The sequence below is a fragment of the Heterodontus francisci genome, chromosome 4 (genome assembly GCF_036365525.1).
Source record: "Heterodontus francisci isolate sHetFra1 chromosome 4, sHetFra1.hap1, whole genome shotgun sequence".
NCBI classification, from domain to species: domain Eukaryota; kingdom Metazoa; phylum Chordata; class Chondrichthyes; order Heterodontiformes; family Heterodontidae; genus Heterodontus; species Heterodontus francisci.
Window position 1 is genome coordinate 2812892 of NC_090374.1, and position 26231 is coordinate 2839122.

At 61.5% G+C, this 26231-nt stretch overlaps 2 protein-coding genes across 2 annotated transcripts in view; one reads left to right on the forward strand and one right to left on the reverse strand.

The window, feature by feature from the left end:
* The window catches only part of lmbrd2b (LMBR1 domain containing 2b), a 202035-nt gene that overhangs the window by 1632 nt on the left and 174172 nt on the right, over positions 1-26231 (reverse strand). The window lies entirely within an intron of this gene.
* On the forward strand, positions 993-19917 carry LOC137369476 (uncharacterized PE-PGRS family protein PE_PGRS20-like). Its single transcript, XM_068030759.1, is given in 6 exon segments — positions 993-1091; positions 2465-2530; positions 2533-2664; positions 3607-3651; positions 5774-5993; positions 19760-19917. Coding segments are annotated over 6 exon segments (720 nt in total).

Here is a 26231-nt window from a genome sequence, read left to right on the forward strand (position 1 = left end):
TTAGCACAACTTTGACATGATCAGTTCCCCCTCTACACAGTTGCATCAAACACTCCCAGGACAGGTACAAGGGAGGAAGAGGGAAGGGGGGAAATGGGAAAGGGGGGAAATGGGGGACTGGGGGAAATGGGGGGATGGGGGAAATGGGGGGATGGGGGAAATGGGGGAAGTGGGGACTGGGGAAATGGGGGACTGGGGAAATGGGGGACTGGGGAAATGGGGGAAATGGGGGGATGGGGAAATGGGGGATGGGGAAAGGGGGGAATGGGGGAAAGGGGGAAATGGGGGAAGTGGGGGACTGGGGAAATGGGGGACTGGGGGATGGGGGAAAGGGGGGATGGGGGAAAGGGGGGATGGGGGAAAGGGGGGATGGGGGAAAGGGGGTGGGGGATGGGGGGTGGGGGATGGGGGAAAGGGGGGTGGGGGAAAGGGGGTGGGGATGGGGAAAGGGGGGTGGGGGATGGGGAAAGGGGGGTGGGGGATGGGGAAAGGGGGGTGGGGGATGGGGAAAGGGGGATGGGGAAAGGGGGAATGGGGGAGATGGGGGAGAGGGGGGATGGGGGACAGGGGGGAATGGGGGACAGGGGGGAATGGGGGACAGGGGGGAATGGGGACAGGGGGGAATGGGGACAGGGGGGAATGGGGGACAGGGGGAAAGGGGGAATGGGGGACAGGGGGAAAGGGGGGAATGGGGACAGGGGGAAAGGGGGGAATGGGGGACAGGGGGAAAGGGGGACGGGGGAAAGGGGGACGGGGGACAGGGGGACGGGGGACAGGGGGGACGGGGGACAGGGGGGACGGGGGACAGGGGGGACGGGGGACAGGGGGGACGGGGGACAGGGGGGATGGGGAAAGGGGGATGGGGAAAGGGGGGATGGGGAAAGGGGGGATGGGGGACAGGGGGACAGGGGGGATGGGGTACAGGGGGGATGGGGGACAGGGGGGATGGGGGACAGGGGAAAGGGGGGATGGGGGACAGGGGGGAAAGGGGGATGGGGGACAGGGGGCACAGGGGGGATGGGGGAAAGGGGGACAGGGGAAAGGGGGACGGGGGAAAGGGGGGACGGGGGAAAGGGGGGACGGGGGAAAGGGGGGACGGGGGAAAGGGGGGACGGGGGACAGGGGGAAATGGGGGATGGGGGACAGGGGGAAATGGGGGGTGGGGGGACAGGGGGAAATGGGGGTGGGGGACAGGGGGAAATGGGGGGTGGGGGACAGGGGAAATGGGGGATGGGGGACAGGGGGAAATGGGGGACAGGGGGATGGGGGACAGGGGGATGGGGGACGGGGGATGGGGGACGGGGGGATGGGGGACGGGGGAAAGGGGACGGGGGGAAAGGGGACGGGGGAAAGGGGGATGGGGGACGGGGGGATGGGGGACCAGGGGAAAGGGGGGGATGGGTGACAGGGGGAAAGGGGGGGATGGGGGAAATGGGGACAGGGGTAAAGGGGATGGGGGAAAGGGGGGACGGGGGAAGGTGGGAAAGGGGAAATGGGGGTGGGGGAAAGGGGGAAATGTGGGGTGGGGGAAAGGGGGAAATGGGGTGATGAGGGAAAGGGGTGATGAGGGGAAGGGGGGGGGGATGGGGGGAAGGGGGGGGGATGGGGAAGGGGGGATGGGGGAAAGGGGGGAAAAGGGGACAGGGGGAAATGGGGTGATGGGGGAACAGGGGGGGAAGGGGAAATGGGGGGGTGGGGGAAGGGGGAAATGGGGGAATGGGGCGAAAGGGGAAATGGGGGGGTGGGGGAAAGGGGGAAATGGGGTGATGGGGGATGGGGAAAGGGGGGGATGGGGAAAGGGGGGATGGGGAAAGGGGGGGATGGGGAAGGGGGGAAGGGGGGGATGGGGGACAGGTGGACAGGGGGGATGGGGGACAGGGGGGAAGGGGGACAGGGGGGATGGGGGACAGGGGGGACAGGGGGACAGGGGAAAAGGGGGGGACGGGGAAAAGGGGGGGACGGGGAAAGGGGGGGACGGGGAAAGGGGGGGATGGGGAAAAGGGGGGGATGGGGAAAAGGGGGGATGGGGAAAAGGGGGGATGGGGAAAAGGGGGGGGATGGGGAAAAGGGGGGGGATGGGGAAAAGGGGGGGATGGGGAAAAGGGGGGGATGGGGAAAAGGGGGGGATGGGAAAAGGGGGGGATGGGGAAAAGGGGGGGTGGGGAAAGGGGGGGTGGGGAAAGGGGGGGTGGGGGAAAGGGGGGATGGGGAAAGGGGGGATGGGGAAAGGGGGGGTGGGGAAAGGGGGGTGGGGAAAGGGGGGGTGGGGGAAGGAGGGGATGGGGGAAAGGAGGGGATGGGGGAAAGGAGGGAATGGGGGAAAGGAGGGAATGGGGGAAAGGAGGGGATGGGGAAGGGGGATGGGGGAAAGGGGGACAGGGGGAAAGGAGGGAGATGGGGAAAGGAGGGAGATGGGGAAAGGGGGACAGGGGGAAAGGAGGGAGATGGGGGAAAGGAGGGAGATGGGGGAAAGGAGGGAGATGGGGGAAAGGGGGGAGATGGGGAAAGGGGGGAGATGGGGAAAGGGGGGAGATGGGAAAGGGGGGAGATGGGGAAAGGGGGGAGATGGGGAAAGGGGGAGATGGGGGTAAGGGGGGAGATGGGGGGATGGGGGAAACGGGGATGGAGAAAGGGGGGGATGGGAGAAAGGGGGGATGGGAGAAAGGGGGGATGGGAGAAAGGGGGGGATGGGAGAAAGGGGGGGATGGAGAAAGGGGGGACAGGGGGAAGGGGGGACAGGGGGAAAGGGGGACAGGGGGAAAGGGGGACAGGGGGAAAGGGGGACAGGGGGGATGGGGAAAGGGGGACAGGGGGGATGGGGGGGTGGGGGACAGGGGGAAAGGGGAGATGGGGGAAAGGGTGAAAGGGGGGATGGGGGAAAGGGTGAAAGGGGGGATGGGGGAAAGGGGGGATGGGGGAAAGGGGGGATGGGGGAAAGGGGGGATGGGGGAAAGGGGGGATGGGGGACAGGGGGAAAGGGGGGATGGGGGACAGGGGGAAAGGGGGGATGGGGGAAAGGGGGGATGGGGGCCAGGGGGAAAGGGGGGATGGGGACAGGGGGATGGGGGACAGGGGGAAAGGGGGGATGGGGACAGGGGGAAAGGGGGGATGGGGGACAGGGGGAAAGGGGGGATGGGGGACAGGGGGAAAGGGGGGATGGGGGACAGGGGGAAAGGGGGGATGGGGGACAGGGGGAAAGGGGGGATGGGGACAGGGGGATGGGGGACAGGGGGATGGGGGACAGGGGGATGGGGGACAGGGGGGATGGGGGACAGGGGGGATGGGGGACAGGGGGGATGGGGGACAGGGGGGATGGGGACAGGGGGGATGGGGGAATTGGGGAAAAGGGGGAAAGGGGAAATGGGGGACGGGGACAGGGGGAATGGGGAAAGAGGGGATTGGGAAGGGGAAAGTGGGATGGGGAAAGGGGGAAGGGGGGAATGGGGAAAAGGGGTATGGGGGACAGGGGAAAGGGGGGATGGGGGAGAAGGGGGATGGGGGAGAAGGGGGGATGGGGAGAAGGGGGGATGGGGAGAAGGGGGATGGGGAGAAGGGGGATGGGGGAGAAGGGGGAAAGGGGGATGGGGGAAAGGGGGGATGGGGGAAAGGGGGGATGGGGAAAGGGGGGATGGGGAAAGGGGGGATGGGGAAAGGGGGGGATGGGGAAAGGGGGGATGGAGGGATGGGGGGATGGGGGGAAAGGGGGGATGGGGGAAAAGGGGGGATGGGGGAAAAGGGGGATGGGGGAAAGGGGGGATGGGGGAAAGGGGGGATGGGGGAAAGGGGGGATGGGGGAAAGGGGGGATGGGGAAAGGGGGATGGGGGAAATGGGGGGTGGGGGAAAAGGGGAAATGGGGGGTGGGGGAAAGGGGGAAATGGGGTGATGAGGGAAAGGGGGTGGATGGGGGAAAGGGGGTGGATGGGGGAAAGGGGGTGGATGGGGGAAAGGGGGTGGATGGGGGAAAGGGGGTGGATGGGGGAAAAGGGGGTGGATGAGGGAGATGGGGGTGGATGAGGGAGATGGGGGGATGGGGAAAGGGGGGATGGGGAAAGGGGGGATGGGGAAAGGGGGATGGGGGAAAGGGGGACAGGGGAAAGGGAAATGGGGGATGGGAAAGGGGGAATGGGGGATAGGGAAGGGGGGATAGGGGAAGGGGGGATAGGGGAAGGGGGATAGGGGAAGGGGGGATAGGGGAAGGGGGGATAGGGGAAGGGGTGGATGGGGGAAAGGGGTGGATGGGGAAAGGGGGTGGATGGGGGAAAGGGGTGGATGGGGAAAGGGGGTGGAGGGGGAAAGGGGTGGATGGGGGAAAGGGGGTGGATGGGGAAAGGGGGTGGATGGGGAAAGGGGGTGGATGGGGGAAAGGGGGTGGATGGGGAAGGGGGTGGATGGGGAAAGGGGGGAAGGTGGATGGGGAAAGGGGGAAGGGGGATGGGGGGAAGGGGGGAAGGGGGATGGGGAAAGGGGGATGGGAAAGGGGGATGGGGAAAGGGGGATGGGGAAAGGGGGATGGGGAAAGGGGGATGGGGAAAGGGGGATGGGGGAAAGGGGGACTGTGGGACAGGGGGACTGGGGGACAGGGGGACTGGGGGACTGGGGGACAGGGGGACTGGGGGACAGGGGGACAGGGGGACTGGGGGACAGGGGACTGGGGGACAGGGGGACTGGGGGACAGGGGGACTGGGGGACAGGGGGACTGGGGGACAGGGGGACTGGGGGACAGGGGGACTGGGGACAGGGGGACTGGGGGACTGGGGGACAGGGGGACTGGGCGACAGGGGACTGGGCGACAGGGGACTGGGCGACAGGGGGACTGGGCGACAGGGGGACTGGGCGACAGGGGGACTGGGCGACAGGGGGACTGGGCGACAGGGCGACAGGGGACTGGGCGTCAGGGCGACAGGGGGACTGGGCGTCAGGGCGACAGGGAGACTGGGCGACAGGGCGACAGGGGGACTGGGCGACTGGGGACAGGGGGACTGGGGGACAGGGGGACAGGGGGACAGGGGGACTGGGGGACTGGGGGACAGGGGGACAGGGGGACTGGGGGACAGGGGACTGGGGGACAGGGGGACAGGGGGACTGGGGGACAGGGGGACTGGGGGACTGGGGGACAGGGGGAAAAGGGGGACTGGGGGACTGGGGGAAAGGGGGGACAGGGGGAAAGGGGGACAGGGGGACAGGGGGGATGGGGGACAGGGGGATGGGGGACAGGGGGGATGGGGGACAGGGGGGATGGGGACAGGGGGGATGGGGGACAGGGGGATGGGGGACAGGGGGGATGGGGGACAGGGGGGATGGGGGACAGGGGGGACAGGGGGACTGGGGACAGGGGGACTGGGGGACAGGGGGACTGGGGGAAAAGGGGGATGGGGGACAGGGGGAAAGGGGGACAGGGGTGATGGGGGACAGGGGTGATGGGGGACAGGGGTGATGGGGGACAGGGGTGATGGGGGACAGGGGTGATGGGGGACAGGGGTGATGGGGGACAGGGGGATGGGGGACAGGTGGAAGGGGGGATGGGGGACAGGGGGGATGGGGGACAGGTGGGATGGGGGACAGGTGGGATGGGGGACAGGGGGGATGGGGGACAGGTGGGATGGGGGACAGGGGGGATGGGGGACAGGGGGGATGGGGGACAGGGGGATGGGGGACAGGGGGGATGGGGGACAGGGGGGATGGGGGACAGGGGAAAAGGGGGGGGATGGGGAAAAGGGGGGGGATGGGGAAAAGGGGGGGTGGGGGAATGTGGGAAAGGGGGATGGGGGACAGGGGGGATGGGGGACAGGGGGGATGGGGGACAGGGGGGATGGGGAAATGGGGACAGGGGTAAAGGGGGGGATGGGGAAAAGGGGGGATGGGGAAAAGGGGGGGATGGGGAAAAGGGGGGATGGGGAAAAGGGGGGGATGGGGAAAAGGGGGGGATGGGGAAAAGGGGGGGATGGGGAAAAGGGGGGATGGGGAAAAGGGGGGGATGGGGAAAAGGGGGGGGGTGGGGAAAAGGGGGGGATGGGGAAAAGGGGGGGGTGGGGAAAAGGGGGGGGATGGGGAAAAGGGGGGGATGGGGAAAAGGGGGGGGGTGGGGAAAAGGGGGGGATGGGGAAAAGGGGGGGATGGGGGAATGTGCGAAAGGGGGGGTGGGGGAATGTGGGAAAGGGGGGATGGGGGACAGGGGAAAGGGGGGACAGGGGGGATGGGGGACAGGGGGGATGGGGGACAGGGGGGATGGGGGACAGGGGGACGGGGGACAGGGGGGACGGGGGACAGGGGGGACGGGGGACAGGGGTGACGGGGGACAGGGGTGACGGGGGACAGGGGTGACGGGGGACAGGGTGACGGGGGACAGGGGTGACGGGGGGCAGGGGGGACGGGGGACAGGGGGATGGGGGACAGGGGGGATGGGGGACAGGGGGAAGGGGGGATAGGGGACAGGTGGAAGGGGGGATGGGGGACAGGTGGAAGGGGGGATGGGGAAAGGGGGGGGATGGGGAAAAGGGGGGGGATGGGGAAAAGGGGGGGTGGGGGAATGTGGGAAAGGGGGGATGGGGGACAGGGGGGATGGGGGACGGGGGGATGGGGACGGGGGGGATGGGGGATGGGGGACAGGGGGGATGGGGGAAATGGGGACAGGGGTAAAGGGGGTGGATGGGGGAAGGGGGTGGATGGGGGAAAGGGGGGATGGGGAAAGGGGGTGGATGGGGAAAGGGGGGATGGGGAAAGGAGGGATGGGGAAAGGAGGGATGGGGAAAGGAGGGATGGGGAAAGGAGGGATGGGAAAGGGGGGTGGGGGAAAGGAGGGGATGGGAAAGGGGGACAGGGGGAAAGGAGGGATTTGGGGGAAAGGAGGGAGATGGGGGAATGGAGGGAGATGGGGGAAAGGAGGGAGATGGGGGAAAGGAGGGAGATGGGGGAAAGGAGGGATGGGGGAAAGGGGGGATGGGGGAAAGGGGGACACGGGGAAAGGGGGGACACGGGGAAAGGGGGGACACGGGGAAAGGGGGACAGGGGAAAGGGGGGATGGGGAAAGGGGGACAGGGGGGATGGGGAAAGGGGGGAGGGGGAAAGGGGGGATGGGGGAAAGGGGGGATGGGGGAAAGGGGGGATGGGGGAAAGGGGGGATGGGGGAAAGGGGGGATGGGGGATGGGGGAAAGGGGGGATGGGGGAAATGGGGGATGGGGGAAAGGGGGGATGGGGGAAAGGGGGGATGGGGGAAAGGGGGGATGGGGGAAAGGGGGGATGGGGGAAAGGGGGGATGGGGGAAAGGGGGGATGGGGGAAAGGGGGGATGGGGGAAAGGGGGGATGGGGGAAAGGGGGGATGGGGGAAAGGGGGGATGGGGGAAAGGGGGGATGGGGGAAAGGGGGGAAAGGGGGGATGGGGGAAAGGGGGGATGGGGGAAAGGGGGGATGGGGAAAGGGGGGATGGGGAAAGGGGGGATGGGGAAAGGGGGGATGGGGAAAGGGGGGATGGGGGAAAGGGGGGATGGGGAAAGGGGGGATGGGGGAAAGGGGGGATGGGGGAAAGGGGGGATGGGGAAAGGGGGGATGGGGACAGGGGGAAAGGGGGACAGGGGGGATGGGGAAAGGGGGACAGGGGGGATGGGGAAAGGGGGACAGGGGGGATGGGGAAAGGGGGACCTGGGGGATGGGGAAAGGGGGACAGGGGGGATGGGGACAGGGGGGACGGGGAAAGGGGGACAGGGGGGACGGGGAAAGGGGGACAGGGGGGACGGGGAAAGGGGGACAGGGGGGACGGGGAAAGGGGGACAGGGGGGACGGGGAAAGGGGGACAGGGGGAATGGGGAAAGGGGGACAGGGGGGATGGGGAAAGGGGGACAGGGGGGATGGGGAAAGGGGGACAGGGGGGATGGGGAAAGGGGGACAGGGGGAAAGGGGGGAATGGGGGATGGGTGAAAGGGGGGATGGGGAAAGGGGGGATGGGGGAAAGGGGGGATGGGGGACAGGGGAAATGGGGGACAGGGGGAATGGGGAACAGGGGGAATGGGGAAAGAGGGGATGGGGGAAAGAGGGGATGGGGGAAAGAGGGGATGGGGGAAAGAGGGGATGGGGGAAAGAGGGGATGGGGGAAAGAGGGGATGGGGAAAGAGGGGATGGGGGAAAGAGGGGATGGGGGAAAGAGGGGATGGGGGAAAGAGGGGATGGGGGAAAGAGGGGATGGTGAAAGGGGGGAAGGGGGATGGGGGAGAAGGTGGATGGGGAGAAGGGGAGATGGGGGGATGGGGGAATGGGGAGATGGGGGAATGGGGAGATGGGGGAATGGGGAGATGGGGGAATGGGGAGATGGGGGAATGGGGAGATGGGGGAATGGGGAGATGGGGGAATGGGGAGATGGGGGAATGGGGAGATGGGGGACAGGGGGCGAGGGGGGGATGGGGACAGGGGGCGAGGGGGGGATGGGGACAGGGGGCGAGGGGGGGATGGGGACAGGGGGCGAGGGGGGGATGGGGGACAGGGGGCGAGGGGGGGATGGGGGACAGGGGGCGAGGGGGGGATGGGGGACAGGGGGCGAGGGGGGGATGGGGGACAGGGGGCGAGGGGGGGATGGGGGACAGGGGGCGAGGGGGGGATGGGGGACAGGGGGAAAGGGGGGATGGGGGAAAGGGGGGATGGGGGAAAGGGGGGATGGGGGAAAGGGGGGATGGGGGAAAGGGGGGATGGGGAAAAGGAGGATATGGGGGGAAAGGAGGAATGGGGATGGGGGAAAGGAGGAATGGGGATGGGGGAAAAGGGGGATGGGAAAAAGGGGGAAGGGAGGATGGGGGTAAGGGGGAATGGGGTAAAAGGGGAAGGGGGAAAAGGGGGAAGGGGAAAAGGGAAATGGGGGAAAAGGGGGATGGGGAAAAGGGGGATGGGGGAAAAGGGGGATGGGGGAAAAGGGGGATGGGGGAAAGGGGGAATTGGGGAAAAGGGGGATGGGGGAAAAGGGGGATGGGGAAAAGGGGGATGGGGGAAAAGGGGGATGGGGAAAAGGGGGATGGGGGAAAAGGGGGATGGGGGAAAAGGGGGAATGGGGGACAGGGGGACTTGGGGAAAAGGGGGAAAGGGGGGATGGGGACGGGGGGATGGGGGACGGGGGGGATGGGGGACGGGGGGGATGGGGGACGGGGGAAAAGGGGGACAGGGGAAAGGGGGGACGGGGGAAAGAGGGGATGGGGAAGGGGAAAGTGGGATGGGGAAAGGGGGATGGGGAAAAGGGAAAGCGGGGGAAAGGGGGAAAGTGGGGAAAGGGGGATGGGGGAGAAGGGGGGATGGGGGAGAAGGGGGGATGGGGGAGAAGGGGGGATGGGGAGAAGGGGGGATGGGGAGAAGGGGGGATGGGGAGAAGGGGGGATGGGGGAAAAGGGGGATGGGGGAAAAGGGGGATGGGGGAAAGGGGGGATGGGGGAATGGGGGGATGGGGGAATGGGGGGATGGGGGAATGGGGAGATGGGGGAATGGGGAATGGGGAGATGGGGAGATGGGGGAATGGGGAGATGGGGGAATGGGGAGATGGGGGAATGGGGAGATGGGGGAATGGGGAGATGGGGGAATGGGGAGATGGGGGAATGGGGAGATGGGGGAATGGGGGAATGGGGAAATGGGGAGATGGGGGAATGGGGAGATGGGGGAATGGGGAGATGGGGGAATGGGGAGATGGGGGAATGGGGAGATGGGGGAATGGGGAGATGGTGGAATGGGAGATGGGGGAATGGGGAGATGGGGGAATGGGGAGATGGGGGAATGGGGAGATGGGGGAATGGGGAGATGGGGGACAGGGGGCGAGGGGGGGATGGGGACAGGGGGCGAGGGGGGATGGGGACAGGGGCGAGGGGGGGATGGGGACAGGGGGCGAGGGGGGATGGGAACAGGGGGCGAGGGGGGGATGGGGGACAGGGAGCGAGGGGGGGATGGGGGAAAGGGGGGATGGGGGAATGGGGTAAAAGGGGAAGGGGGAAAAGGGGGAAGGGGAAAAGGGAAATGGGGGAAAAGGGGGATGGGGGAAAAGGGGGATGGGGGAAAAGGGGGATGGGGAAAAGGGGGATGGGGAAAAGGGGGATGGGGAAAAGGGGGATGGGGAAAGGGGAATGGGGAAAAGGGGGATGGGGAAAGGGGGATGGGGGAAAAGGGGGATGGGGGAAAAGGGGGATGGGGGGAAAGGGGGATGGGGAAAGGGGGAATGGGGGACAGGGGGAATTGGGGAAAAGGGGGATGGGGGAAAAGGGGGATGGGGGAAAAGGGGGAATGGGGAAAAGGGGGAATGGGGAAAAGGGGGAATGGGGAAAAGGGGGGATGGGGACGGGTGGACGGGGGGGATGGGGGACGGGGGGAAAGGGGGACGGGGGAAAGGGGGGACGGGGGGAAAGGGGGGACGGGGGAAAGAGGGGATGGGGACGGGGGAAAGAGGGGATGGGGAAGGGGAAAGTGGGATGGGGAAAGGGGGATGGGGAAAAGGGGGAAAGCGGGGGAAAGCAGGATGGGGGAGAAGGGGGGATGGGGGAGAAGGGGGGATGGGGAGAAGGGGGGATGGGGGAAAAGGGGGATGGGGGAAAAGGGGGATGGGGGAAAAGGGGGATGGGGGAATGGGGAGATGGGGGAATGGGGAGATGGGGGAATGGGGAGATGGGGGAATGGGGAGATGGGGGAATGGGGAGATGGGGGAATGGGGAGATGGGGGAATGGGGAGATGGGGGAATGGGGGAATGGGGAGATGGGGGAATGGGGAGATGGGGGAATGGGGAGATGGGGGAATGGGGAGATGGGGGAATGGGGAGATGGGGGAATGGGGGACAGGGGCGAGGGGGGATGGGGGACAGGGGGCGAGGGGGGGATGGGGGACAGGGGGCGAGGGGGGGATGGGGGACAGGGGGCGAGGGGGGATGGGGGACAGGGGGCGAGGGGGGGATGGGGGACAGGGGGGATGGGGGACAGGGGGCGAGGGGGGGATGGGGGACAGGGGGCGAGGGGGGGATGGGGGACAGGGGGCGAGGGGGGGACGGGGGACAGGGGGCGAGGGGGGACGGGGGACAGGGGGCGAGGGGGGGATGGGGGACAGGGGGCGAGGGGGGGATGGGGGACAGGGGGCGAGGGGGGGATGGGGGACAGGGGGCGAGGGGGGCAGGGGGCGAGGGGGGGATGGGGGACAGGGGGCGAGGGGGGGATGGGGACAGGGGGCGAGGGGGGGATGGGGGACAGGGGGCGAGGGGGGGATGGGGGACAGGGGGCGAGGGGGGATGGGGGACAGGGGGCGAGGGGGGATGGGGGAAAGGGGGATGGGGGAAAGGGGGACGGGGGGATGGGGGACGGGGGGATGGGGGAAAGGGGGACAGGGGGGGATGGGGGAAAGGGGGACAGGGGGGGATGGGGGAAAGGGGGACAGGGGGGATGGGGGAAAGGGGGACAGGGGGGATGGGGGAAAGGGGGACAGGGGGGATGGGGGAAAAGGGGACAGGGGGGATGGGGGAAAGGGGGACGGGGGAAAAGGGGAAAGGGGGACGGGGGAAAGGGGGACGGCGGAAAGGGGGACGGCGGAAAGGGGGACGGGGGGATGGGGAAAGGGGGACGGGGGGATGGGGGAAAGGGGACGGGGGGATGGGGGAAAGGGGACGGGGGAATGGGGGAAAGGGGACGGGGGGATGGTGGAAAGGGGGGCAGGGGGGATGGGGGAAAGGGGGATGGGGGAAAGGGGGACAGGGGGGATGGGGGAAAGGGGGACAGGGGGGATGGGGGAAAAGGGGATGGGGAAAAGGGGGATGGGGAAAAGGGGGATGGGGGAAAAGGGGGATGGGGAAAAGGGGGATGGGGAAAAGGGGGATGGGGAAAAGGGGGATGGGGAAAAGGGGGGTGGGGAAAAGGGGGATGGGGAAAAGGGGGATGGGGAAAAGGGGGATGGGGGAAAAGGGGGATGGGGGAAAAGGGGTAAAGGGGTAAAGGGGGAAAGTGGGGATGGGGGAAAGTGGGGATGGGGGAAAGTGGGGATGGGGGAAAGTGGGGATGGGGGAAAGAGGGGATGGGGGAAAGAGGGGATGGGGGAAAGAGGGGATGGGGGAAAGAGGGGATGGGGGAAAGAGGGGATGGGGGAAAGAGGGGATGGGGGAAAGAGGGGATGGGGGAAAGGGGGGATGGTGGAAAGGGGGGATGGGGGAAAGGGGGGATGGGGAAAGGGGGGATGGGGAAAGGGGGGATGGGGAAAGGGGGGATGGGGAAAGGGGGGATGGGGAAAGGGGGGATGGGGAAAGGGGGGATGGGGGAAAGGGGGGATGGGGGAAAGGGGGGATGGGGGAAAGGGGGGATGGGGGAAAGGGGGAAAGGGGGGATGGGGGAAAGGGGGGATGGGGGAAAGGGGGGATGGGGGAAAGGGGGGATGGGGAAAAGGAGGAAATGGGGGGAAAGGAGGAATGGGGATGGGGAAAAGGGGGATGGGGAAAAGGGGGAAGGGAGGATGGGGGAAAGGGGGAATGGGGTAAAAGGGGAAAAGGGAAATGGGGGAAAAGGGGGATGGGGAAAAGGGGGATGGGGAAAAGGGGGATGGGGAAAAGGGGGATGGGGAAAAGGGGGATGGGGAAAAGGGGGATGGGTAAAAGGGGCATGGGGAAAAGGGGGATGGGGGAAAAGGGGGATGGGGAAAAGGGGGATGGGGAAAAGGGGGATGGGGAAAAGGGGGATGGGGGAAAAGGGGGATGGGGAAAAGGGGGATGGGGAAAAGGGGGATGGGGGAAAAGGGGGATGGGGGAAAAGGGGGATGGGGGAAAAGGGGGATGGGGGAAAAGGAGGATGGGGGAAAAGGAGGATGGGGATGGGGGATAAGGGGGATGGGGAAGGGGGATGGGGAATGTGGGGTTGGGGGAATGTGGGGTTGGGGGAATGTGGGGTTGGGGGAATGTGGGGTTGGGGGAATGTGGGGTTGGGGGAATGTGGGGTTGGGGGATGGGGAATGTGGGGTTGGGGGATGGGGAATGTGGGGTTGGGGGATGGGGAATGTGGGGTTGGGGGATGGGGAATGTGGGGTTGGGGGATGGGGAATGTGGGGTTGGGGGATGGGGAATGTGGGGTTGGGGGATGGGGAATGTGGGGTTGGGGGATGGGGAATGTGGGGTTGGGGGAATGTGGGGTTGGGGGAATGTGGGGTTGGGGGAATGTGGGGTTGGGGGAATGTGGGGTTGGGGGAATGTGGGGTTGGGGGATGGGGAATGTGGGGTTGGGGGATGGGGAATGTGGGGTTGGGGGATGGGGAATGTGGGGTTGGGGGATGGGGAATGTGGGGTTGGGGGATGGGGAAAGTGGGGTTGGGGGATGGGGAAAGTGGGGTTGGGGGATGGGGAAAGTGGGGTTGGGGGATGGGGAAAGTGGGGTTGGGGGATGGGGAAAGTGGGGTTGGGGGATGGGGAAAGTGGGGTTGGGGGATGGGAAAAGTGGGGTTGGGGGATGGGGAAAGTGGGGTTGGGAGATGGGGAAAGTGGGGTTGGGGGATGGGGAAAGTGGGGTTGGGGGATGGGGAAAGTGGGGTTGGGGGATGGGGAAAGTGGGGTTGGGGGATGGGGAAAGTGGGGTTGGGGGATGGGGAAAGTGGGGTTGGGGGATGGGGAAAGTGGGGTTGGGGGATGGGGAAAGTGGGGTTGGGGGATGGGGAAAGTGGGGTTGGGGGATGGGGAAAGTGGGGTTGGGGGATGGGGAAAGTGGGGTTGGGGGATGGGGAAAGTGGGGTTGGGGGATGGGGAAAGTGGGGTTGGGGGATGGGGAAAGTGGGGTTGGGGGATGGGGAAAGTGGGGTTGGGGGATGGGGAAAGTGGGGTTGGGGGATGGGGAAAGTGGGGTTGGGGGATGGGGAAAGTGGGGTTGGGGGATGGGGAAAGTGGGGTTGGGGGATGGGGAAAGTGGGGTTGGGGGATGGGGAAAGTGGGGTTGGGGGATGGGGAAAGTGGGGTTGGGGGATGGGGAAAGTGGGGTTGGGGGATGGGGAAAGTGGGGTTGGGGGATGGGGAAAGTGGGGTTGGGGGATGGGGAAAGTGGGGTTGGGGGATGGGGAAAGTGGGGTTGGGGGATGGGGAAAGTGGGGTTGGGGGATGGGGAAAGTGGGGTTGGGGGATGGGGAAAGTGGGGTTAGGGGATGGGGAAAGTGGGGTTAGGGGATGGGGAAAGTGGGGTTAGGGGATGGGGAAAGTGGGGTTAGGGGATGGGGAAAGTGGGGTTGGGGGATGGGGAAAGTGGGGTTGGGGGATGGGGAAAGTGGGGTTGGGGGAAAGGGAAAAGTGGGGTTGGGGGAAAGGGAAAAGTGGGGTTGGGGGAAAGGGAAAAGTGGGGTTGGGGGAAAGGGAAAAGTGGGGTTGGGGGAAAGGGAAAAGTGGGGTTGAGGAAAGGAGGGTTGGAGGAAGGGGAAAGGGGGGTTGGAGGAAGGGGAAAGGGGGGTTGGAGGAAGGGGAAAGGGGGGTTGGAGGAAGGGGAAAGGGGGGTTGGAGGAAGGGGAAAGGGGGGTTGGAGGAAGGGGAAAGGGGGGTTGGAGGAAGGGGAAAGGGGGGTTGGAGGAAGGGGAAAGGGGGGTTGGAGGATGGGGAAAGTGGGGTTGGGGGATGGGGAAAGTGGGGTTGGGGGATGGGGAAAGTGGGGTTGGGGGATGGGGAAAGTGGGGTTGGGGGATGGGGAAAGTGGGGTTGGGGGATGGGGAAAGTGGGGTTGGGGGAAGGGGAAAGGGGGGTCGGAGGAAGGGGAAAGGGAAAGTGGGGTTGGGGAAAGTGGGGTTGGGAAAAGTGGGGTTGGGGGAAGGGGGGTTGGGAAAAGTGGGGTTGGGGGAAGGGGGGAGGGCATGCGAGAAAAAGAAGAGACCTGAAGACCTTGGGTGGGGCTGTTTTGTTTGAACAGAGAGCTCCTGTGTTTAACAGCATTGAATAGGAGCTCCCACCCCACTCCAATGACTGAGCCTGGGATAGCTGGAGCTGCCCAGGTGAAGAGACTTTCTCCTTTCTGTTTTCCCACCAGAAGTAGTTTGTGCCTGGGCAGCTTACAGAAGACACTGGCCCCCCAAACCGATCACCAACTGGAAGATCAGCGAAAGGACTGCCTTAAAGTAACATCTACAAAGAGACTGATTCCTCCTGGCCTTCCTCTCCTTCAGCCTTTCTCAAAGAACAAAGAACTGTACAGCACAGGAACAGGCCATTCGGCCCTCCAAGCCTGCGCCGATCTTGATGCCTGCCTAAACTAAAACCTTCTGCACTTCCGGGGATCGTTTCTCTCTATTCCCATCCTATTCATGTATTTGTCAAGATGCCTCTTAAACGTCGCTAGCGTACCTGCTTCCACCACCTCCCCCGGCAGCAGGTTCCAGGCACTCACCACCCTCTGTGTAAAAAACTTGCCTCGCACATCCCCTCTAAACTTTGCCCCTCTCACCTTACACTTATGTCCCCTAGTAACTGACTCTTCCACCCTGGGAAAAAGCTTCTGACTATCCACACTGTCCATGCCGCTTATAACTTTGTAAACCTCTATCATGTCGCCCCTCCACCTCCGTCGTTCCAGTGAAAACAATCCGAGTTTATCCAACCTCTCCTCATAGCTAATGCCCTCCAGACCAGGCAACACCCTGGTAAACCTCTTCTATACCCTCTCCAAAGCCTCCATGTCCTTCTGATAGTGTGGCGACCAGAATTGCACGCAATATTCTAAGTGTGGCCTAACTAAAGTACTGTACAGCTGCAGCATGACTTGCCAATTTTTATACTCTATGCCCCGACCGATGAAGGCAAGCATGCCGTATGCCTTCTTGACTACCTTATCCACCTGCGTTGCCACTTTCAGTGACCTGTGGACCTGTACGCCCAGATCTCTCTGCCTGTCAATACTCCTAAGGGTTCTGCCATTTACTGTATACTTCCCACCTGCATTAGACCTTCCAAAATGCATTACCTCACATTTGTCCGAATTAAACTCCATCTGCCATTTCTCCACCCAAGTCTCCAACCGATCTATATCCTGCTGTATCCTCTGACAATCCTCATCACTGTCCGCAACTCCACTAACCTTTGTGTCGTCCACAAACTCACTAATCAGATCAGCTACATTTTCCTCCAAATCATTTATATATACTACAAACAGCAAAGGTCCCAGCACTGATCCCTGCGGAACACCACTAGTCACATCCCTCCATTCAGAAAAGCACCCTTCCACTGCTACCCTCTGTCTTCTATGACCGAGCCAGTTCTGTATCCATCTTGCCAGCTCCCCTCTGATCCCATGTGACTTCACCTTTTGTATCAGTCTGCCATGAGGGGCCTTGTCAAAGGCTTTACTGAAGTCCATATAGATAACATCCACTGCCCTTCCTTCATCAAAAAACTCAATCAAGTTAGTGAGACACGACCTCCCCTTCACAAAACCATGCTGCCTCTCGCTAATAAGTCCATTTGTTTCCAAATGGGAGTAAATCTTGTCCCGAAGAATCCTCTCTAATAATTTCCCTACCACTGACCTAAGGCTCACCGGCCTATAATTTCCTGGATTATCCTTGCTACCCTTCTTAAACAAAGGAACAACATTGGCTATTCTCCAGTCCTCTGGGACCTCACCTGTAGCCAATGAGGATGCAAAGATTTCTGTCAAGGCCCCAGCAATTTCTTCCCTTGCCTCCCTCAGTATTCTGGGGTAGATCCCATCAGGCCCTGGGGACTTATCTACCTTAATGCTTTGCAAGACACCCAACACCTCCTGCTTTTTCATAATGAGATGACTGAGACTATCTACATTCCCTTCCCTTGGCTCATCATCCACCAAGTCCTTCTCTTTGGTGAATACTGATGCAAAGTACTCATTTAGTTCTTTCTTTTGGGCCTCCTTATCTCGAGAGACAATGGATACGCGCCTGGAGGTGGTCAGTGGTTTGTGAAGCAGCGCCTGGAGTGGCTATAAAGGCCAATTCTAGAGTGACAGGCTCTTCCACAGGTGCTGCAGAGAAATTTGTTTGTTGGGGCTGTTGCACAGTTGGCTCTCCCCTTGCGCCTCTGTCTTTTTTCCTGCCAACTACTAAGTCTCTTCGACTCGCCACAATTTAGCCCTGTCTTTATGGCTGCCCGCCAGCTCTGGCGAATGCTGGCAACTGACTCCCACGACTTGTGATCAATGTCACACGATTTCATGTCGCGTTTGCAGACGTCTTTATAACGGAGACATGGACGGCCGGTGGGTCTGATACCAGTGGCGAGCTCGCTGTACAATGTGTCTTTGGGGATCCTGCCATCTTCCATGCGGCTCACATGGCCAAGCCATCTCAAGCGCCGCTGACTCAGTAGTGTGTATAAGCTGGGGGTGTTGGCCGCTTCAAGGACTTCTGTGTTGGAGATATAGTCCTGCCACCTGATGCCAAGTATTCTCCGAAGGCAGCGAAGATGGAATGAATTGAGACGTCGCTCTTGGCTGGCATACGTTGTCCAGGCCTCATTTAGTACCTCGCCCATTTCCTCTGCCTCCACACATAGATTCCCTTCTCTGTCCTTGAGTGGGCCAACCCTTTCCCTGGTTACCCTCTTGCTCTTTATATATGTATAAAAAGCCTTGGGATTTTCCTTAATCCTGTTTGCCAATGACTTTTCATGACCCCTTTTAGCCCTCCTGACTCCTTGCTTAAGTTCCTTCCTACTGTCTTTATATTCCTCAAGTGCTTCATCTGTTCCTAGCCTTCCAGCCCTTACGAATGCTTCCTTTTTCTTTTTGACTAGGCTCACAATATCCCGTGTTATCCAAGCTTCCCGAAACTTGCCAAACTTGTCTTTCTTCCTCACAGGAACATTCTGGTCCTGGATTCTAATCAACTGACATTTGAAAGACTCCCACACGTCAGATGTTGATTTACCCTCAAACAGCCGCCCCCAATCTAAATTCTTCAGTTCCTGCCTAATATTGTTATAATTAGCCTTCCCCCAATTTAGCACCTTCACCCGAAGACTACTCTTATCCTTATCCACAAGTACCTTAAAACTTATGGAATTATGGTCACTGCTCCTGAAATGCTCCGCCACTGAAACTTCGACCACCTGGCCGGGCTCATTCCCCAATACCAGGTCCAGAATGGCCCCATCCCTAGTTGGACTATCTACATATTGTTTCAAGAAGCCCTCCTGGATGCTCCTCACAAATTCTGCCCCATCCAAGCCCCTAGCACTAAGTGAGTCCCAGTCAATATTGGGGAAGTTAAAATCACCTACCACCACAACCCTGTTACCTTTACATCTTTCCAAAATCTGTCTACATATCTGCTCCTCTACCTCCTGCTGGCTGTTGGGAGCCCTTTAGTAAACCCCCAACATCGTGACTGCACCCTTCCTATTCCTGAGCTCCACCCATACTGCCTCGCTGCATGACCCCTCCGAGGTGTCCTCCTGCAGTACAGCTGTGATATTCTCCTTAACCAGTAATGCAACTCTCCCACCCCTTTTACATCCCCCTCTATCCCGCCTGAAGCTTCTAAATCCTGGAACATTTTGCTGCCAATCCTGCCCTTCCCTCAACCAAGTCTCTGTAATAGCAACAACAGCTGCTTCATCAATGACCTTCCTTCAATCATAAGGTCAGAAGTAGGGATGTTCGCTGATGATTGCACAATGTTCAGCACCATTCGCGACCCCTCAGATATTGAAGCAGTCTGTGTAGAAATGCAGCAAGACCTGGAGAATATCCAGGCTTGGGCTGATAAGTGGCAAGTAACATTCACGTCACACAAGTGCCAGGCAATGACCATCTCCAACAAGAGAGAATCTAACCATCTCCCCTTGATATTCAATGGCATTACCATTGCTGAATTCCCCTACTATCAACATCCTAGGGGCTACCATTGACCAGAAACTGAACTGGAGTAGCCATATAAATACTGTAGCTACAAGAGCAGGTCAGAGGCTAGGAATCCTGCAGTGAGTAACTCACCTCCTGACTCCCCAAAGCCTGTCCACCATCTACAGGGCACAAGTCAGGAGTGTGATGGAATACTCTCCACTTCCCTGGATGGGTGCAGCTCCAACAACACTCAAGTAGCTCAACACCATCCAGAACAAAGCAGCCCACTTGATTGGCAACCCATCGACAAACATTCACTCCCTCCACCACCGACGCACAGTGGCAGCAGTGTGTACCATCTACAAGATGCACTGCAGCAACGCACCAAGGCTCCTTAGACAGCACCTTCCAACCCATGACCTCTACCACCTCGAAAGACAAGGGCAGCAAATACATGGGAACACCACCACCTGCAAGTTCCCCTCCAAGTCACACACCATCCTGACTTGGAACTATATCACCGTTCCTTCACTGTCGCTGGGTCAAAATCCTGGAACTCCCTTCCTAACAGCACTGTGGGTGCACCTACCCCACATGGACTGCAGCGGTTCAAGAAGGCAGCTCACCACCACCTTCCCAAGGGCAATTAGGGATGGGCAATAAATGCTGGCCTGGCCAGTGACGCCCACATCCCATGAATGAATAAAAAAAAACTCAGGCAGAATCAACATGGATTTCTGAAAGGGAAATCATGTTTAACCAATTTATTGCGTTCTTTGAAGAAGTAACATGTGCCTTGGCTAAGGGGGAAACTGGTGGATGTATTGTACTTAGATTTCTAGAAGGCATTTGATAAGGTGTTACTTCAAAGGTTACTGCAGAAAATAAAAGCTTCCGGCAGCAAACGTTCGCCTTGCCTCTCTGAGGGAGTTGCCGGTCTTGTACCAGGATCTATTCAGAATCTGGAACATGGTAGCCTAAAGTCAGGGTGCTTCCCCGCCAGCGGAGGAGAGCGTGTTGACTGTCCGGGCAGCCAGCTCCGGGGACAGACTGACAAGTGGAGGAGTAGCCGAAGTCTCCAGGACATCCCTCACTGTGGGTAACGAGGGGGCTCAGGAGTGTGGAGCGCTCCCGGCCGAGCTGCCCCAAGCTTGGCTGTAACTGCTCATCCGACACCGGCCTCGAAACATTCCTCGGGAGCCAGTTCTGATGAAAGGTCACTGACCTGAAACGTTAGCTCTGCTTCTCTCTCTCCACAGCTGCTGTCCGACCTGCTGAGTATTTACAACATTTTTTGTTTTTACTCCACTTTCTCACCCCCGCTTGCCACCTGGACACGCCGCGGCGGTCCGTGTTGCCATCTGGTGGTGAGGGGAAACCCCGATGGAGGTCTCTCTACGGGGAAGTCCTCCCCCTTAACCTCTGGGACCAGGAGTGGAGGGTGTCGCACAGTGCAGTCCCGTGCAATCGACTTTTAAGCAGGTTCACAGACTTCCAGGCCGCCTGTAATTTCTGCAGCCTGGACCAGTCTGTGTTCCATGTATATATGCAGTGTGCAAGATTGCAGCCCCTCTTTGACTAGTTATGGGGCTGCTTCTCACGTTTTGCTTGCATTTCAGCCCCACGTTCCTGATCTTTGGGCACCATGTGCGGAGGGGTGTTGGCAGGGGGCAGGACCTCCTTGTCGGTCTGCTCCTGGGCCTGGCCAAGGTGGCAATTCGCAGGTCCAGGCAGTGGTCGTCTGGGGGGGGGGCGGGGGCGTCTGTCCACGCTGATTGCCTGCCCTTCTTCCGTGGTTACATTTTTTATATTTTTTTATTTTAGAGATACAGCACTGAAACAGGCCCTTCGGCCCACCGGGTCTGTGCCGACCATCAAGCACCCATTTATACTAACCCTACAGTAATCCCATATTCCCTACCACCTACCTACACTAGGGGCAATTTACAACGGCCAATTTACCTATCAACCTGCAAGTCTTTGGCTGTGGGAGGAAACCGGAGCACCCGGAGAAAACCCACGCAGACACAGGGAGAACTTGCAAACTCCGCACAGGCAGTACCCAGAATCGAACCCGGGTCCCTGGAGCTGTGAGGCTGCGGTGCTAACCACTGCGCCACTGTGCCACCCATTGGTACCAACAACATAGGTAGAAAGAGGGATGAGGCCCTGCAACTAGACTTTAGGGAGCTAGGTAGCAGATTAAAAAGCAGGACCCTGGAGAGGGAGCATCTGGTGTCCGCTGGTTCATTTGAGGCCTTTCACGACCGGTGGGCACCACAGGGGCTTGAGTGCATCATCGATGCTGAAAATTGCATCTTAAATTGAGTTTTGTTGTATTTGTGTGCCTGCTGCAAGAGGGAGAGACTGAGACTGAGACTAAGGATTTCCATCTGTCTTTTTGTGAGAAGAAAGCAGGAAACTAGAAGAACTGTCAGCTCTTGTGAGTTTGGGTTTTGTAGCCCTTTCATTGATTGTTGTGGGGAGGGGGAAAGGAAGAGACCGGAAGACTTTGGGTGGGGTTGTTTGTTTGAACAGGGAGCTCCTGTGTTTTAACAGCTCCCTCCCCACCCCAACGAGCTAGCCTGGGATAGCTGGAGCTGCCCAGGTGAAGAGACTTTCTCTTAACTTTGTAAAGCACATCGGAAGCAGAGTGTGTCTGGGCAGCTACAGCTGTCCCAGGTGAAGACATCGCACCCCCTCCCACCACCAACTGGAAGACCAGCAAAAGGACTGCCTGAATTAACACCTGCAAAGAGACTGATTCCTCCTGACCCTCCTCTCGTTCAGCCTCTCTCCCGAGCCATACCCTCCAGTCTGTGCTTTTTTGCTTTTTGCAATAATTTGTTATTCCTTTCTCTCGATTTCAATTTTTATTTATTTTTCTCTCATCGGTGGACGTGACTCTTCTACCCGAAGGCTTCACAGCCTTGTTTGGTGGCAGGGCCTTCCTATGCTGCAGCAGCTGCTCCTGTGGCCCCGTCACCATTTAGAATATTGACAACAAAGCATGGGGTGAAGAGTTACACCCACCCTACCATGACTATTGAGGCTTGCGTTAAGGCAATGGCCAAGGTTGTTGGCCCCTCGGCCATTGTGGCTGCCTCAAAGATGTATGGGAAGGCTGTGTTCTTCCTGAAGACCGAGCGGGCTGTGTCCCTTGCCCTAAGTACGGGGCTCACAGTGGGTGGGACTTTCCTGCAAGTGGACCCTCTGGGGGCCACTGCGCAGCGGGTAATGTTGTCAAACGTCCCACCCTTCATTCCTGATGGGCTCCTCCTCCCCCACCTACACCATCTGGGGGAGGTGAGGTCAGGGATCAACCCAAACCCGCTCGCTCTTCGGGAGCACAGCTTCCGACATGTGTACTCCTTCCACCGCCAGCTATTCATGCAGCTGGCGTGGGAGGAGGTCTTGGAGGGCCACTTCACTGTAGAGTTCCAGGGGACGGCCTACCGCGTCTTTTGGACCTCGGACGGGGCGCGGTGCCACGTCTGCAAGGGGGTGGGGCATGTTCATAAGAACTGCCCCAACCTCCCGGCCGCCAGCTCCACCTCGGCGGCCCAAGGTGGTTCCACAGCACCTCCTCCCACTCCCCCCACACATCCAACAGACACCGCTCAGTCGGTTCCGGAGGCTGTGGTTTTCACAGCCTCCAGTGGGGAGGGGAGTGTCCGTCCGAGTGGAAGGAAGACGCGGAGAAAAAAGAAACATCAAGAGGCGCGTCCCCTGGACACCTTTTGACACAACCCGAGCCTGAGCTCAGCCCAAAGCCCATTCCCACGGAATCCACCTGTCCCAGGGCTGGGCTCAGGCCCAGGGTGACTAAACAAAACAAAAAGGAGGGTGCGGAGGCGGAGGCCTCTGATGACATGGAGGTCTCTGAGCCTCCGCGCCCTAGTGGGAAAAAGAGGAGAAGGCACCCCTCCACAGAGGTAACAAGGGGCCCTGAGGTGCAGGGTCCATCTGTTGGAGGGGAGCTGTCTCCTGTTTCGGGTCCTCAGGTTCACCTTACCACCACCACCACCAACATCAAGGCTGCAAAGTCTGGGCAGGAGCTCCCGATTCCTCAGGATGGAGGGGAGGGGGAGACACCTGTACATGTGGCCCCTCCGGGGGAAGCCAGTGGAGCCCTGCTTGTGGTGGGGGAGCCTGGGGACTCCGCCCATTCTGCCACTGCCACTGGGTCGGGTGCCCTGAGAGGGAGGGAGGGCGAGGCCCCAGAGGGTCGGCCCTCCCAGCTGGAGTCCTCCACCAACCAGGAGACGCCCGACCCGGTTATAACCAAGAATGCTGCCCCATCTGCTGGGCCTGTGGGTGCTGTCGGAGCGGGAGATGGCCTCCTCTCTCCGCCTCCGGTCTCGGCTCTGGCTGGATTTCCGGAGTCGGGAACTTCTGTCTCCCCTGGACCACTCATTGGCCTGGGGACAGGGGTGGAGGGGGGTCCTGAACTGCTGGTGCCCACAGGCTCCAGTTTCACAGTAGAACCCAGAGAGGACTCCTCCGCCATCGATCCTGGGGGTGGGATCGTGACGGAGGCAGGACCAGCTGGCCCGGCCGGGACATCCGCCCCACAGTGTGTGGTGGATGTGTCGGCCGCTGGCGGTGACGACCCGGAGGAGGATGGGGATTCGGTGTGGGGCACGGAGGATGACCTTGATTCCATCACCAGTGAGGTGGTGGAGTCCCTCGTGCCTCCCACCGAATCTCCTCTCATCCCCACGGCGGAACTCCGGGATTTCCTCGCCGTTTGTAGGGGTTGCCGCAATAAAGTTCAGCTGGCCCTCGGCCGTTGGTCGAATCTGGCGCTGATCAACCAGTCCGTCCGTGCCGCCCTTAAGAAAGCGGGCAAGCGCGCGGGCGTGAAACTGGTTGAGAGGCGCCGTTTTAATGTGTTCCTCAATGGGTTGCTGGGGGAGTGGAAGGCCAGGTGCACTTCCACTCCCTCCTCACAGTGAGGTGTTGGTGACGGGTTTTAAGTACCTTTGACATGAAGATAACCATAGCCAGCCTCAACATCAACGGCAGCAGGGGGTCTCACCGCAGATTTCACAATCTCTCAGTCCTCAGGGAAGGGAGATACGCGGTGAGCTTTCTGCAGGAAACCCACACCGTTCCGGGAGACGAAGCCACCTGGCTCCTGGAGTGGCAGGGTGGGGTCTACATGAGTCACCTCACCCCTATTTCTAGTGGGGTGGCTATCTTGTTGGCCCCGACTTTTCAGCCGGAGATCTTGGGGGTCAAGGAGCTAGTGCCGGGCCGCTTGCTCCACCTCGCCGTTCGCCTGGGTAGCGTGCCACTCCACTTTGTGAACGTGTACGCGCCCAGGCCCGGCGCGTTGCAAGCGCGCTTCTTTGAAGAAGTGTCCGCTCTCTTGATCTCCATCGATAGCGGCGAGTGCATCATCCTCGGGGGGGATTTTAACTGCACCCTCGAGGTGGGGGATCGTTCCAGTCCCCAGCGCGGCCAAGCGTCGGTGGAGAAGTTGAGGGGACTGATCAGCTCCCTTAACTTGGTGGACGTCTGGCGGAATCTCCATCCCGACGGGGTCCGCGTACTGGCACTTTAACAACCGGCTGCTGGAGGACGTGCGATTTCGGGACTCGTTCTGTCGATTCTGGGCCGACTGGAGAAGGAAGCAGGGGGGCGTCCTCTCCTTGAGGCCATGGTGGGATGTGGGCAAGACTCACATCCGCGTCTTCTGTCAGGAGTACGCGAAGGGGTCGACCAAGAGGCGGGAGGCCGAGATCGGGCACCTTGAGAGGGAGGTGCTTGGAGTCCCACCTCGGTCATGCGTCGTGGACCCGGCCCTGTGGCAGGCATACAAAGAGAAGAAGGGCGCGCTGAGGGACCTGCAGCTCATAGGGTCCCGAGGCGCGTACGTGAGGTCGCGGATCCAGATCCTGGAAGATTTGGACCGCGCCTCACCCTTCTTCTACTCGCTGGAAAAATGGCGGGGGGTCCGTAAGCAGCTCATCGAGCTGCTGGCCGACGACGGATCCTCCATCACGGATCCGGAGGGAATGGGCCTCCTGGTCCGGACTTATTACAGTGCGTTGTTCTCTCCGGATCTGTCCAGCAAGGATGCGCGCAGAGTTTTGTGGGAGGACCTGCCGCAGGTCAGCCCGGAGGGCGCCGAAGGATTGGAGGCTCCGCTCACGTTGGCGGAGCTGACTGGCGCCTTCCACCAGCTCTCAAGGGGCAAATCCCCAGGGCTGGATGGGTTGACCGTGGAGTTCCTCAGGGCGTTCTGGGACGTCCTGGGGGACAATTACGTGCGGGTCCTGGGGGAAAGCCTGCCGACCGGGTAGATGCCCCTCTCGTGTCGCAAGGCAGTCATCGTTCTGCTGCCGAAGAGGGGCGATCTCCGCCTGCTTAAAAACTGGCGTCCGGTTTCCCTCCTCAGCACAGATTATAAGATCTTTGCCCGGGCTCCGTACTGGCCCACATGATCCACCCCGACCAGTCCTACACGGTCCCGGGCTGGTCCATCCAGGACAACATCCACCTGGTCCGGGGCCTGATCCATCTTTCCCAGAGGACTGGTCAGTCAGTCGCCTTTCTCTCCCTCGATCAGGAGAAGGCGTTCGACAGGGTGGATCACGAATACCGTTTCGGGACTCTGCGCGCTTTTATACACCGCCGCAGAGTGTCTAGTCAAAGTTAACGGGTCCTTGACGGCGCCCGTTCGCTTTGGGAGAGGAGTGCGTCAGGGATGCCCCATGTCCGGCCAATTGTATACCATCTGCGTGGAGCCCTTCCTGTGCCTGCTTCGCAGGAGGTTGACGGGATTGGCTCTGCGCGAGCTGGCCATGCGGGTCGTCCTCTCGGCTTACGCCGATGACGTGCTCCTCGCAATCACAGATCCTGTTGACTTGCGGAGGATGCGCGACTGCCAGCAGACCTTTTCTGCCGCGTCCTCCACGAGAATCAATTGGGCGAAATGTTCCGGACTCCTGCTGGATCAGTGGCGGGTGGACTCCCTGCCGGAGGAGTTGACACCTCTTGCGTGGAGCACCACGCACCTCCTCTATCTGGGAGTCGACCTTAGCCCTGCTGAGGAAGCCTGGCCGGCAAACTGGCAGGAGTTGGAGACGAAAGTCACCGCTCGGCTGGGGCGCTGGACAGGACTGCTCCGAGTGCTTTCCTACAGGGGCCGAGCGCTGGTCATAAACCAACTGGTGGCCTCCATGTTGTGGTACCGGTTGGTCACTTTGGCCCCGCCCCCTGCATTTGCCAACAAGATCCAGAAGAAACTCGTCGATTTCTTCTGGGGCAAGAGGAAACACTGGGTCTCTGCCGCGGTCCTGAGTCTCCCGATTGAGGAGGACGGCCAGTCGCTGGTGTGCGTCCGCACCCAGGCTGCGACTCTCCGCCTTCGGACCCTGCAGAGATACCTGTACGTCGAGCGTCCTCCCAGATGGTGTGCGCTGGCGACGTATTTTTTCCGCCAGTGTCACTGCCTTCAAGATGAC